The 15,143-nt window shown below is 36.2% G+C and overlaps 3 protein-coding genes across 3 annotated transcripts; 1 reads left to right on the forward strand and 2 right to left on the reverse strand.

Moving 5' to 3' along the window:
- Positions 1 to 3,075: 3,075 nt before the first annotated feature.
- On the forward strand, positions 3,076 to 7,724 carry LOC111903485 (formin-like protein 3). The gene is made up of 6 exons (XM_023899248.3): positions 3,076 to 3,866; positions 4,320 to 5,067; positions 5,181 to 5,613; positions 5,775 to 5,974; positions 6,177 to 6,412; positions 6,593 to 7,724. Exons 1-6 carry the CDS (start codon positions 3,726 to 3,728, stop codon positions 7,445 to 7,447), a joined length of 2,613 nt encoding a protein of 870 aa, XP_023755016.3. The 5' UTR covers positions 3,076 to 3,725; the 3' UTR covers positions 7,448 to 7,724.
- Positions 7,725 to 9,592: 1,868 nt separating this feature from the next.
- Positions 9,593 to 12,635, reverse strand: LOC111903482 (pentatricopeptide repeat-containing protein At3g29230). Its single transcript, XM_023899246.3, has 2 exons — positions 10,883 to 12,635; positions 9,593 to 10,767 (listed from the first exon to the last, which is right to left on the reverse strand). Exons 1-2 carry the CDS (start codon positions 11,375 to 11,377, stop codon positions 9,685 to 9,687), a joined length of 1,578 nt encoding a protein of 525 aa, XP_023755014.1. The 5' UTR covers positions 11,378 to 12,635; the 3' UTR covers positions 9,593 to 9,684.
- Positions 12,636 to 12,768: 133 nt separating this feature from the next.
- Positions 12,769 to 14,701, reverse strand: LOC111903483 (protein VASCULATURE COMPLEXITY AND CONNECTIVITY). The gene is made up of 3 exons (XM_023899247.3): positions 14,443 to 14,701; positions 14,125 to 14,327; positions 12,769 to 13,251 (listed from the first exon to the last, which is right to left on the reverse strand). Exons 1-3 carry the CDS (start codon positions 14,542 to 14,544, stop codon positions 13,074 to 13,076), a joined length of 483 nt encoding a protein of 160 aa, XP_023755015.1. The 5' UTR covers positions 14,545 to 14,701; the 3' UTR covers positions 12,769 to 13,073.
- Between the last annotated feature and the right edge of the window lie 442 nt (positions 14,702 to 15,143).

The following is a 15,143-nucleotide window of genomic DNA, read 5'->3' on the forward strand; positions in this document are numbered from 1 at the left end:
CGAAAAAGTCGAAAAACTATTCACTGATGCTTCCTCTCTTTTGAAGTCTTTACAGGAAACTGCAGATGCCACTTCAACGAAGCTTGACCCCATTGTCAACAAGCTGGCTACTTCAGTTGCTTCTGAACTGCAGTCCTTCGCCACTCTTCGTCAAACTCTCTCTGACGACAACTCATCATTTAAGGTGACGATTGAGGAGCGACTGACTAAGCTCCATGAAGATCTTGCTGCTGAAAACTCTCTCATGGACGCTCTTGCTAGAAAGACCACTGCTCTTAAGGTCAAGAGTCTTCAACTCTCCAATTCTCAAAAGGAGATTGAATCTCTTCGATCTGAACGAGAGATTGTGTCTTCGTGTGTTTCGGATGTCCACGCAGCCATTTCAAACATCCTGGAAGCACATGATCCGATCCTAAACTACTCCGTGAGGCGTGATCTTGAAGAAAAGCTTGCTCCTGCCCTTTATCTCCTGAGCAAGACTGAAGGGCTCCTTGACTTCGTGTCCATTCTGAAACAAGGGGGAGAAAATGTATCTCAACCGCCTCCTACTTCCACAGCAACAAAAATAACCGAACCTCCTCCAACAGGCCAAGCCTCAGGTTCGGGTGTCAAAGATAAAAGGAAACAAGTTGCTGAAGATAGTGATGAAGATAAAGAAACAATTGCTGATCTTTTAAAGAAGCAAGGTCGAGATAAGGATGCCGATATCAGTGCTCGGGTTGCTAGAGAGGCTGAAGAGGCTGAAAGAAAACAGAAAGAGGTTCACGACCTTCTTGAGAGTAGGAAAACTCTTTTTCCTTCGTGGACTCTTGAGAAGTTACTAAAAGAAGCAATCGAAACCCCAAGCATCTTGTGGCTCGAACCAGTGATCTCACTAGATCGCAGTAATACTGTCGATTCTCAGTTCGACATGCCACTTACCCGAAAGGCCTTCATCTTCCATGCCTTTGATAACATTGCCGAGTTCCCTCATCCTCATCCAAAGGTTGACAGGGATTTGGTTGAATTCTATCTGAGGGCCGCTCAACCACAGTATCAAACATGGAACGCTCAGAAGATAGTCAATGTTCGGGTCCTCAATCCGTATCGGGAAGGAAACTTCACTAACGTTCGGTTTAAGGTGCTGAGAGGATCTGCCAAGACCGAACATGCCATTTCGCTTGCCGATCTTCCCAACTTGAATCCACATGACTGGATAATTTTGCACATCATCCTTCTCACAAATGAAGCGGAGTATGGTCCTATAATTGACCACTTCAAGAGGATGCTTGTCTGCTATATAATGGAAGTTGCCAAGATGGATCAGGAGATTGTGAGTGTCTTCAAGAAAAAGCCTACTATCTCACCTATTGGCTCTGCCAGTGACCTAAACATGATGCAGATGGGGAAGATAGACCCGAAGAGAAACTCTATTATGTTTACCAGAAACGAAGGCCAAAAATGCCTGTTCGCTTTGGCAAACAAACATCTCTATACCACTACATGCCTGGAACATGTCTTAGGGATCATTCATCGTTGTAAGCAGAATTCGGCAGATGACAAGAAGTAATTTGATGATATGATTCAGTGGTACATTCGCTTCAGACAAACAATTCTCACTCTTATCCCTCGTCTGTTTGATACAACTAAGAAGGTTCCGGCAGCTGGCCCAAGCAAGAAGAAATGATAGTCTCGCTCCAATTGACGCAAAGGGGGAGATTGTTAGGTCCAGTTAGTGTTGCGTCTTTGGGCTCGTTAGCTAGTCCAGTTTTGTCTCCGGTATGGGTCTGTCCATCCGTGAGTTCTATGTAGGGCTTATTATTTATAGATGCTTGCATGCATCCTAGAACGTAAGATTTGATAGAGATTTTTATAGCATTCATTGTTCTTATCTTTTTTAACCCTAGAATCCTCTACAGCGGAAGCTCTTCATCGAGCTCTGCTGAGGATTGAGTTAATTGAATCATTCGACTCATTCAGATCCATTCTAGTGTTTTTATCTCACTGTTTTTGCTTTCTTAATTTGCCTGTTATAAAGATCTAATCGATCAAAGAGTTTTATAAACTCATCACATATGAAATGTGTAAAGCATGGAAACAAATGATAATAATGTATAGAATATGTAAAGTATGGAAACTAATGAAAAAATATATTGTTCGAGCCATGATATCCCTGATATAGACGAATCTATCGGGGCGACACTACCCCTTTGCAAGATACATTGCCTAACGGAAATGATGTCTTTGTGTACTGATTTTGTTCTTTCAACCTTGATATAGAATTGGAGATATTCCTAGGCCCTAAGTATAAAAATGGCACCAATTCGATACCCGAATTAACCCTTAATGAAAGAAGGGAATGAAATGAGAAAATAAATGTCTCTTGAATTATGTTATATCTAATGAAATATTTTGATATGGAATGTAATGTGGAAAATGTATATTTGAAATATATTTGCATAATGAAATGTTTTTGATAAAAATATGATAAATGTTTTGGGTCACAAACCCGAGTATCTCACAAGACATTATTGTCTTACGCATCTCTTTTTAATGTCATGTGTCCCGAGTTGTACTTAAGGAGTAAAGATGATAGATGAAATTTAGCAGTTAAGAAATAGAGAATGTAGTGGAGTTTATCAAGTTCTTTATTAATGGTATTAATGTAATTCATATTTGCTTGCTACGGTTTATATGATGCTTAATGATAACACCCAAAGTTTTAATTGTAAATGTTTGTGAGACCGGTTTTTATTAAATATGGGTTAATACCCGAATGTTTTTATAACCATAACATTGAAAAAGTTTTGGAAAAAAAATTGGGGTGTTACATAATCTGTAATTTTTATAAAACTCGCGAACTAAGCGTAAAATAGTACTTTCATATCAAAATTATAACAAAATGAAATCATAACACTAACTATGCAAGTAATTGAAACCATATAGACCATCTATGCCAAGAAAAATAGTTAGGGACTAAATCTGTATTTTCTATAAACCACAAGGACAATTTTATATATTTCATCCAAAAAAAAAAAAGAATATTTACTACTCTACAAGTTGTAGGCGCGAACATCTGTTGATTCAATTATCAATCCCCTTTGCTATATGCCACGTCCTTTCCACCCCAAAAAGTTTCCCCAATAGCAAAAAATTCTAACAAACACCAAAAAACGAGTTTTTCTGCGTTTCGTTTCGAATCTTATCATCGCAATGATTTTATCAAAATTTTACGTACATTCTGATTTTTAATTTCTGTGGACTCTCTGCTTAAGCATTGAACTGTTTGCAATTAGTTCCTTTTTGGAATTTGTAAAACAAAATCATTTTTCCGTGCTTGTTAGGGCTTCATAGATCGATTTTATTTGCAATTTCGTACGTCCGAGTGTTTTCCCAGGTTTTGTGTCGGTGCTGCATTCCCATTCTAAATTGACGAAGAAATCTCCGCAAGATTTGTGAATCTCTGAAATCTGAATCATGATATGGTAAAGGCAAAAGGACTCACGGGTTATTGTCAAAGATTGTATTATGAAACCAACATCACGAAAAAACCACCAAATTTTGTTGAGAAATGGAGGATTTCGATTGGAGACTGCAGCTGAAACAATGTCGTTTCCGTTGAAAATTTGGTGAATTAGAGCTTCGATTATAAAGATTTAGGGTTAAGATGGGGTGATTTTATGCAACCAATCTCGATGAAATGAGAAGGGTAGAATTATGGAACCGAAAAGTAGATTAAGAATCCAATGGACGCAAGAAATTTAGGTATTATTGTAGCTCTTTTCGTCGTGTTGGTAGCAGGTGTTTGTGAAGGTCGTAGATTTCCAGACAAATCTTCCCACGGCAATGGAGTCCATTGGAGGGCTCATGATATAGACGAAAATAAGGTATGATTCTTCTTCGCTTTCTTAAATTTTATACATTCGATCATTATTGTGTTTTAGCTTCCTTAATAAATGTTTAATGCGTTAGTTACTTGAAGGTTTCATTCCATTATCGATTAATGCCAAGATAATCTTAGTTTCATTAATTAAACAACTTCAAAGATTTTTTTTTCATTACACTTTATGCATTTGGATTCTGATTCATAGAATTTCAATGTGTCAAAACACTACAAATTCTTGAAAAAAAAAACAGATTTCTTTAGTTTTCTCTTGCTTATTCAATGAGACAACTCAAAGAGTCGACCTTGGATTTAAGAGAGGGTAATACTAATGCCAATAGTGAATGGTCCAGGAATTATGAGCATAGTATGCATTATTTTATGATGCAAAGTTTAATTAAATAAAAAAGAAAATTGCAGTATAACCCATTTCACTTGTGTATTATTATCTCTACAGGAAGATCAAGTTTCATTATTTTGTAGAAAACAGCTTAAACAAATTACAGAAGCTATCGAGTATTTTACCCTTAATTTACGAAACCCAACAAAATATATCACAAACTCTAATGCAACATCAATAAGAAAAACTCTTATACAACATAAAGCCATTCTTAACCACCCTCCAACACTAAAACAATATTTTCATAGACCAAATGCTCGAATCCTCAAACCAAAGGGCCGTCGTCGGAAAAGACCGCCGCGGCGGCGGCGGCGGAGGCGCCGCCGCCCTCCATGGCCACCGGATCCATCGCCAGGTCCATCTCCGGTTTCCCCCAATGCTCCTACTCCTAACATGGCCCCATCTCCAGATGGAGATGGAGCCCTGACTCCTGATGGGGGTGGGGCCCCACTACCTCCTGACAAGGGCCCACCAACTCCAGGCAGGGCCCCATCGAGTCCTGGTGGGGCCTCACCTCCAACACCAACCCGTAAACCATTTCCAAAACCTAAACCTTTACCTGAACGTGAACCTTTTCGAGATCCTTCATCCAATTTTTCACCGGAAAAAGCTAGAAGGCCACCGGATTTGTCGCCGAAAGATGACAGCAAGGAGCGGAAGTTGCTGATAATTGCTGCAACTTCAACCACAGTGGCGGCATTTGCTATTTTCTCATTGTTTTTGGTTTGCTTTCTTAGACTGAAAAAGCGGAAAAGGGGAGCTAATAATGATGGAAGAGGGGAGGGGAGGAGGAATCTTGCTAGTGGTAATTACTCAATTGTTTATAGCATCATATTTTCAATTTCTTTTCTTATTATAGCTGTGAAATTTGGTTTACATTTATTTGGATGACATTGCGTTTAAACTTTTGTTTTATAGGTCTTTCACTGAAATCCAAGAAACTCAAAAGTACAAAGGACATGGTTCATAATGTGTCCACCAATGATGCTTCTGTTCCCGAAGATGAAGAATCAGAAGTTGGATCATTCCCACTTCCCCCTGTAATAACCACTCATCTACCACCTCAATCACCTCCAACACCTCCACCACCACCACCGCCGCCACCACCACCACCACCTTCACCTCTAGCCTCGAAAGAAACACCACCCCCACCACCTCCAAAGCCTCCTAATGTCCCTAATCCACCAAAGAAAAGGCCACCCCCACCTGCTCCAATACCCAAAGATGGAAATGATGATGGTGAAGATTCAGATGCCAATAAAACCAAGTTAAAACCTTTTTTCTGGGACAAAGTGAATGCTAACCCTAATCGAGCCATGGTTTGGCATGATATTAAATCCGGATCATTCCAGTAAGTCTTTAACCTTTTAACTATAACTATTTAGATTAGTTACAAGGTTAAATGCATATTTATGTCACATTTTTCACAATTTATGAAACAAACTGGTTTCTTAAACGAAACATGCAATCACATTTCATAAATATTGAATACAGTAATTTTTGAACGTATAGGTTCAATGAAGAAATGATGGAAAGTCTGTTTGGTGCCTCGAGTGTTCAAAACAAGAATGAGAATGGAAAAGCCCCAGCAAACCTACAATCTCAACCCAAATTGGTTCAAATTATTGAGCCCAAGAAAGCCCAGAATCTTGCCATTCTATTAAAAGCATTGAATGTTACAACTCAAGAAGTCTCTGATGCCGTTAGGGAAGGTAGTTCTAAATTCTCTACTGATTTATTAAACCATTATACTTTTTTTTAATCATTTACAAAACCATTCGTTCTTTTTGTTACCAAGTTTTGGAAAAGAGCAAAAAAAAATTGTTTTCTAAAATGGTTGGAAAAAAGAATTATAGAAAATAGTTAAGTGGTTAAATTGGTAAAATGATGAAAGTACATTGTCTTTTTGTGTAGGTAACGAGCTTCCAGTAGAATTCATCTCAACTTTGTTGAAAATGGCACCGACCCAAGATGAAGAACTAAAACTTCGAACATATAATGGCGATGTTGCTCTTCTTGGCCCTTCAGAAAAGTTCCTTAAAGCATTGGTTGATATCCCTTTTGCATTCAAACGTCTTGAAGCTTTGATGTTTATGGCTTCCCTTCCAGAAGAATATTCTTCCGTTAAAGAATCCTTTGCAACTTTAGAGGTATTGTAATTGTTACAACTTCCCCTTCCCACTACATGACAAAACAGGTTGTACTGCGTTTGAGGACTAAGACCGATGTCAATGAGACAAATGCAACTTAGAATACATACAACTTTTTTTTTTCCATTCGAATGGACTATTTTACCCTTTTGGTGGCATAACATCGACTCATCTTTATAGGTAGCTTGCACGGTGCTAACAAACAGCCGACTCTTCTTGAAACTTTTAGAAGCAGTTCTTAAAACAGGCAACCGTATGAATGTGGGTACATATCGTGGTGGGGCCGAGGCGTTCAAACTTGACAACCTTTTAAAACTCTCCGATGTCAAAGGAACAGACGGCAAAACCACACTCCTATCCTTCGTAGTCCAAGAAATGATCCGGTCAGAAGGAACCAAAGCTGCCCGAAGAGCCCGGGCAAACCAAAGTTCATCCAAAGACACTTCACAATCACAAAAACCAAGTAAAGAACCGCCCGAAAATTACCGAAAATTCGGCTTCGAAGTCGTTTCCAAGCTAAGTGAGGAGCTCGAGGACGTAAAAAAAGCCGCACTAATTGACGGGGATACCCTCACATCAACGGTTTTGAAATTAGGGCATATGTTAAGGAGAACAAAAGACTTTTTATACAATGAGATGAAAAATGTGGAAGAAGATACCGAGTTTCAGGTGTTTCTCATGGGGTTTGTGGAACGGGCGGAAGCTGACATCGGTTGGTTGTTGGAAGAGGAGAAGAGGATAATGGCGGTGGTGAAGAGCACGGGTGATTATTTCCATGGGACATCGAGGAAAGATGAAGGTTTAAGGTTGTTTGTTATTGTGCGTGATTTCTTGCTACTTTTGGATAGTGTTTGTAATGATATTAAGAAAACGGCTGCTATCCAAGCGAAGAAAAAACGGTCGGATTCGGCAACTGCTTCGATGGAAGGGTCGTTTGGGCCAAAGGATATACGTGATAAGTTGTTTCCGTATAATAAAGATGGGCAATTGGGGTATTCGAGTTCGGATGAAGAGAGTGATTCTCCTAGTTTTTGATCAAGAGAGAAGTAGAGGGGCTAAATGTGAAGAAGAGAAAGTTGGAGGTTTTGTGTTGTAAATATCACAAGGGTGTGTTGTGTAGTGTAGATATCGTATTTAAGACGACGAGGGCATTTCCTTTTTGGTTTTGCTTCTATTTGAACAAGCAATAAGTGATTTTTGATGTGGGAGATTTAGTGTAGGGATTGAATGTGAATAAGAGAAAGTTGAAGGTCTTCAACTCGGTGTATAATGTAAATTTTATCTTCTAATGTTAGATTTAGTTTACTCTTAATATGCCTTTTTTGTTTGCTGTCAAGTTTTGTTTGGATAAAAGATAAAGAAAATGACAAAATTCAAGAACATAGGGAGTAAATATGAATAAGAGAAACTTGAGGTTCTTATGTTGTAAATAATACAAAGGGTGTACAATATAAATGATGTATTTTAAGACGAAGATGGCATTTTTCTCGATGTTTGCTTCTATTTAAATTTTAAACAAACAAAAAGTGTTTATCAAAAAAATGTTGGAAGAATTCAACGATGTAGGGATTGAATGTGAATAAGCGAAAGTTGAGGGTCTTGAACCGAGTGTATGAAGTATGATGTACACTAGTAGGAAATACATGCGCCGATGGCGCTGGGTTGGATCAGATTTACTTAGACATTGATAAAATTTTGAAACAAAAAAACATATTCGTTATGTCGGTTCTCCACAAAAGAGGCTCTTTCCTATGTCGGAGAGGCGTCGGAGGAGGGCTGAGGGAGGCAAGGTCGGCGGTGGTGTCTTGATGAGGGTGGGAATGAGAATTAAGGGGGGGAATGGAGTTTAGGGCAAAAGTATTGGAGTCGGTAAAAAATGGAATTGATGTGCCAATTTTGGTGAATCACGACGATAAGTAAGGATGTTAATACCCGACACGTGTATAGTAAGGGAAAAATTAACGAAACACACCCTCAATTGTTAAAAGAAGAGGGTAAAGAAGATGTGAAGGGAGGTAAACATAAAATTAAAAAAAGTGAGCAGCGATTATGTTAAACCGGCAAAAATGTGTGGCCAAAATCAAAAAGTATAAAAAATATGAGAGAATATGGCGTGACAATTTTCTTAAGTCGGCAGAAATTTGTGGCAAAATTCGAAATTTCAAAACATTACTGTTCACCAACCTTTTAGGAATATATATATATATATATATATATATATATATATATATATATATATATATATATATATATATATATAATTTCATCTTTCAAATAAGATTTGTCTGTTTTTTTTTCCTGTTTAAGTATTGTCAGACTAAAATGATGTTTGGATAAGAAAGTCTAAAATGATGTTTGGATAAGAAAAGGAAATGACGAAATTCAAGAATCCAACGACTCAATGTGAACAAGAGAAAGTTAAGAAGGTCTCACATTGAAAAATAGTACAAGAGTGTACAATGTAAATATGATTTTTTTTTTATCGAAAGGACTTCTAGCCCATGAGGTGATGTCCTCCTTCTTTAAAATCGAGGGTTCAAGTCCCGTTGTGGATATAAATAGAACTAGGTGTTAGTTTAGGAGTGAATTTTATATATATATATATATATATATATATATATATATATATATATATATATATATATATATATATATATATATATATATATTTGCTGATTCATAAAAAAATGATGTTTTAGACAGGTGGGCATTTTCGCTAGGATTTTGCTTCTATTCAAGAAAAGAAAATTATAATTCTATTTTTATAGTATTGTTTTAAATTATTTTTCATGGTTGAAAATCAAGCATCTATGTTCAAATTCTATGTAGTTTGGAATATTTTGCTTCAATGCCTATTGTAATTGGTTGGTTTAGATTTTCTAGTTACTTGCTAAAATATGTTTATATATGAATATGCATTTGTCAAAATAAATGTACGTTTTCATCAAGCCAATGTGGAAGAATTACCAATATAAAGACTAATATAGGAATAGGAGAAAGTCAAAGGTCTTGATTGTAAAAATAGTTTAGGGAGTGGGCACAAGCAGCTCGACATGTCTAGAGCTTGCTTGCCATGACAAAACATGAAGCATAGAATTGTAGAACTCTACATTTTAAACTTAACATTTTAAAGTCATAAGTATATGCCTTAAGATCAATCTTTAAACATATTACACTCGATTTACATCAAAACTTACGGGTGTTAAAAAATTAATTATCAAATTAAAAAATGTTTTGATAACCTCTTTAATACATTCTTCTATTTAACTCTCCTATTCCAAATCCACCATCTTAGATAAACTACAAACAACCTCTTCAATAACAGCCCCACGAACCCCACCAATTTTACCGGAAACAAACTCCTCAACACCGCCACCAACCACCTCAATCACACTCTTTCCACCCTCCACCACCCCTTTCACCGCCACAATCCTCCTCATCGCCGCCACACCATCCCACATTCCACTATCCGCATAAATATTCGACATAAGAACATAAACCCCACGATCATCCCCACCAATCTCTTTCAACCGATCCACCACAAATTCACCCAATCTAACATTCTTCCATACCCTACACCCTAAAAGAACCGAACCCCACAAATCTACATTCGGTTCCATTGGCATTGATCCGATAAAATTTAACGCTTTTCCAAATTCGCCCTTTCGAACAAGAAGATCTATTAAGCATCCATAGTGTTCCACCTTCGGATTTCGTATTCTTTTAAAGATTTCAACACCTTCCGACACAAATCCCGCATGACTACAAGCTGATAAAACACTCACGTATACCAAATCGTCCAATTCCATTCCGTCTTGCTCCATTTGATAAAAATAACTCAAAGCTTCGGCACCGGAATTGTTGATTCCAAGTCCGGAAATCATAACATTATAAGTAATAACGTTTCTTTCCAACATACTATTGAAAACCGCACGTGCCTCTTCAATTCCACCACATTTCATATACATGTCGATGAGGGCCGTGTTTACCACGATGTCAAGGGGTATTTTTGTCTTTTTGATGTATGTATGAAGCCACCGTCCTGAATCGAGTGCGCCCAATTGGGCACATGCTGATATAGAACCTATGACGCAAAATTTATCGGGTTTTACGTTGTGGGAAAGCATTAGATTAAAGAGGGTTAATGCTTCTTTGGGATTTTGGTGTTGTGAATAGCCATTGATCATAATGGTCCAAGAAATTAGGGTTTTGTGATCCATTAGGTTAAATAGTTCCCGAGCTGCTACCATGTTGCCGATTTTGGCGTATGAATCAATCATGGTGTTCCATGAAACTGAGTCTCGTTCATGCATTTGGTCGAACAGCATACGTGCGTGAGTTACGAGGCCTAATTTCTGAAAAAAAAAAAACAGAAAGACACACGAGGCAGATTAAGAAATTAAGAAATCAAGAAGTACATTAATATGTGTTATGATTTGACAGCAACATTTATATGTAATTTTTGCAAACCTTGCCGTACCCATCAATCATAATGGACCAAGAAACAACATCTCTTTCAGGCATTTCATCGAACAGCTTCTGTGCTTCCACCATATTCCGACACTCTGCATACCCGCCTAACATCAAATTCCATGACACCAAATCTTTTCCATGGAACCCATCAAACAAAATCCTGGAACAACTCATCTGCTGACACTTGAAGTACATTCCAATCAGCCCATTTCTCACAAACACATCGGAATCAAAAAACCCGGCTTTCATGACTTCACCATGAACCTGTCTGCCTTCCCACAGTCCGCATATCATCTTACACGCCTTCAGGACAAATGGGTATGTATAATTATCACAATTGATCCCATTTCTTTTCATTTTAACATAAAGCTCCAACGCCATTTGTGGGTTTGTGTTGGAATTTGAGAGATGAGTTTTTATCATGGTGTTGTAGGTGTAGGTGGTTTTATTGGTGTGTTGAATTTGTGGGAGCATTCGGCCTGTGGAATTCATGGTTGAAAACTTTGAAATAGCAAACGACTGATTGGAGATGGACTGAATGAGGGCATATCAAAGACTCAAAGTATAGAAAGAGGGGCGATATGTTGTTTGATCATCATCAAGATATGTTTTTTTAACTTCTGTTACCCGAAAACGTAGAAACCAGATCCTATAAAAATGAACTAGTTTTTAAACTTATTTGCAACATATCTTGTTTGTACGGTCACTTGTTACAATATGATATTGTTTAAAACATAGATAAAATCAACTTTAATTTCTTATTTTAATTATAACTTTTGTAGATGCAAAAGGGCAAGAATTAGGAAGGAAACATCTTAAGTGGAAAAAGAAACAAGATCATTGTACACATATATAGTTAAATGCCACAAATAGATAGAAATATATGAGGCCGTCCGCTATACATATCACGAACAACGGAACCACGAGACCATCACCAACCATGAACTATTGCTGGTGTACCCTTCACGACCACGAAGAAGAGAGAGAGAAGAAGAAGAAGAAGGCTGCTCTGAGAAAGAAGAAGGTCGTGGTCCTTCGTCCTGCCCACCACAAATCACCACGAACACGCCCAACCACGAATGGTCGGGGTAGTGTGCATGGGCGTTTTCCGTGGCCATGTAGACCACGAGACGGTTCGTGTAGTGTATACCAGACGGCCCGATACAATGCTTTACGTGATTCGAGATGAATGTATAAAGTTGTGATTTCTCTATAAGGATTACTGCGATACGGAATGCTCAATTTTAAGTTGAATAAACGACATATTGATGCTTAATTTCAAGCTAGACTGGGAAATTTATTAGGCTATATGTAAGACTTTTAAGTAGAAATTAGAAGTTTAACACTTGACTATAGAATACAAAATAAAGAGGTGAGGTCGGATTGGATAAGATCTTATGATCATAGTTAGGATCCTAAGATCTTGATATTGATCTTGACTGGAGTCGATTACAATGTTACCAACATCATTTAATCAATATATTTTATTCAAAATTACAAGTTCAGTTCAAATTTCCAATATTGCTAGAATGTAGTCCTTAAGTTGGGAGTGAACTTACAATTTTAAGTAAGGAACAAAAGAGCAGTAAGCAAATTTGCATTTTAGGGTTAATGATTAGTATAACTTTAAATTTGATGTTTATCAATATCAAATTTGATGCTAATATTTAATGTCATGTAGGGACAATTTTAAACCAAAAAGAATATAAAAAATAAATTTTGGTGTTAGTTGTTCTTACAAATTCAAACATTATTCTTAGTTTAATTTTGTAACAACTCATTTTCATAATTTTATAGGTCATTCTCTAGTAACATAAGCTTATTATTAAATCTTTACATTTTTCTATCATCTCCTCTCTATAAAATTTTCACGAGTATTGCGATTCACTATAAGTTTGAACTCAAGATTCATAAATGGAATTTAACACCGTTAAATATGATACACAATAATTTCCAAATTCAAACTAAATCAAATAGCAAACATTTTAACATACTATGAATGATGTCAAATTAATTACCTTTTTCTCCTTCAAAGACTGAAATTTCCAATAGACTCGAAACTAGCTAGAAAGGTGTAAATCAGACAACATTCACAGGAATACGAAAGGGACCCATGGACTGAGCTGAGCAAAAGATGGATGATTTTGGGGTTAAAAGTCAAAAAGCAATTTCTATCTTTTTTGACTTTTCAGTGGATTGAAGCAGTGGCAGTAACGTAATAAGCGATAGAAAAGAGGCTATGAACGAAACACAATATCCCTCCAATCGAAAGGAAACGATGATGCGAAAGTCCACATGAAGCATTTGATTTGCTGTTTGCTTTTGTCCCGATCACCAGCATCCCCAATCCAACGGCAAGGATTACCCTGATACAATATCCAAACATAACTTTTTCCACATAATCTATTAAAAATACTAGTCACTTTCTATTTACCAAAATCATCACTAAAAATTATACGGATAACTTTAATGATATTTTATTTTGTATTTATATTTACGCAATAAAATCTGTTTTGGATTTAATATGTTACCATGTTTTTCTAGTATCAAAATACGGAAAATTTTACCACTAATATTCGATAAAATATTGTTGCCTATTTAAGTTGCATAAGTTGATAAACAAGTAAAATATTATTTTTATAAATTGATAAAAAAAAAAGGTTATTGTATAAATAAACATAATTGGTGTAAAATACTTTTGTCTAAAATACGTTGTTGAATATAATATGAAAAAATATGAAACATCATTGCATGTATATGTATTTAACCTTTTTTTTTTAATATTAATTGGGTATCTTGGAAAATAATAAACCACGTAAAATGCTGACAGATTTGAATGATTTGACAGCATTTTTCCAAAGTCGATAATATGATTTAAATAACAACGTTTAAAGTTGATTTTTACGATTTTTAAATCTAAACAATGTAAAGATTTATGATGGGAATGTGACAAATAAAAAATAAAAATAAATTGCAAACGACTTCATCACACATTCGGAGCTCGGCACATTTTTTCGTTCATCTTGATACTATTTTTTTTTTCTTTTCAATTTCAACTAGAATATACACTACCATTACAATTATTTTTATGTTCTTTTATGCATTACAAAAATCTACACTTTTATTTGATTGGTTACCCAAGTGCAAACTGCATTCCACACTCTTTAGTGATGCCATTTCCCTAGTTTAATTTGTACCCATTTAGCTTACTTTTTGGAGAAGAGAGAAGAAAAGAGTACCATGTAAAGAACAGGGATAGCAATGACAATTGCCTCCCAAGAGAAGCTTTTTGGACTTCATCATGGCTACAAACGGCGCACCCACTAAGCAAGTTGGCTAACACATGGGCTGCAATCAAGAGCACAATGGCAGCCAACCCTAGCCTATACGCTTCATGGCTTGGTTCTTTGCACTCAAACAACCACAACCTCAAATGCTTCTCCTATCCATCAATACAAACACACACACACAAAAAAAAAAGAACATTCAATCCACTTTCTTCATCATATAAACAAACCCATTTACACATTTATCAATTGAGAAAACAGTAATCGAACCTGGTTTTGGGCTGCTTCCGCTCGGATCCCAAGAATGCCCGCAGTTATATCCAATGCAATGATAACAAGACATACAAGCGCACCGATCACTTTGTTAGCCATTGTGACAAAGGTTTGAACAAGAAAGTTTTAGCTGGTTTTGAGATGAAAGGGAGAGAGTGTTTTAATATATGGGGTTCATGTGAAAGGGAAAAGGCTTGTTTTTTGGAATAGTTTTTGTTAGGGTTTTTACATGCTTTGCAGTGGTGCTTTAAGTGACACTTTTTATTTACTTTGGATTCTTTGGAAGGGTAACTAAGAAAAGTAGGGTATAAAACAGCTAAGGGGGAAGTGGGGCGTATAAAAGAATCTAATACTTTCTTTCATTAGAAGAACAAGAACCATGATAAGGCATGTATATAAATGGTATATATAAGGCTTAAATGTATATTTAGGCAATACTATGTAAAAAAATTAGTGTTTATAGAAGGTAGACTTTTAGACAAAATATATAATGTGTTTTATTTTATAGAATACTAGTTATGAAACACGTTTAGTATATAAATTTATTTAAAAAAAGTTATATATAAAGTTATAGACATTTATAAGTTTGATCAATTTATAAGAAAAATAAAAAAGTATTAAACTATTGAAATTAAAATGTTCATTTCTCTTTTAAATTTAAACAAATAATTTAAATAAAGAAATAATTGCGTTTTAAT

This window comes from Lactuca sativa, chromosome 4 (genome assembly GCF_002870075.4).
Source record: "Lactuca sativa cultivar Salinas chromosome 4, Lsat_Salinas_v11, whole genome shotgun sequence".
In the NCBI taxonomy this organism is placed as follows: domain Eukaryota; kingdom Viridiplantae; phylum Streptophyta; class Magnoliopsida; order Asterales; family Asteraceae; genus Lactuca; species Lactuca sativa.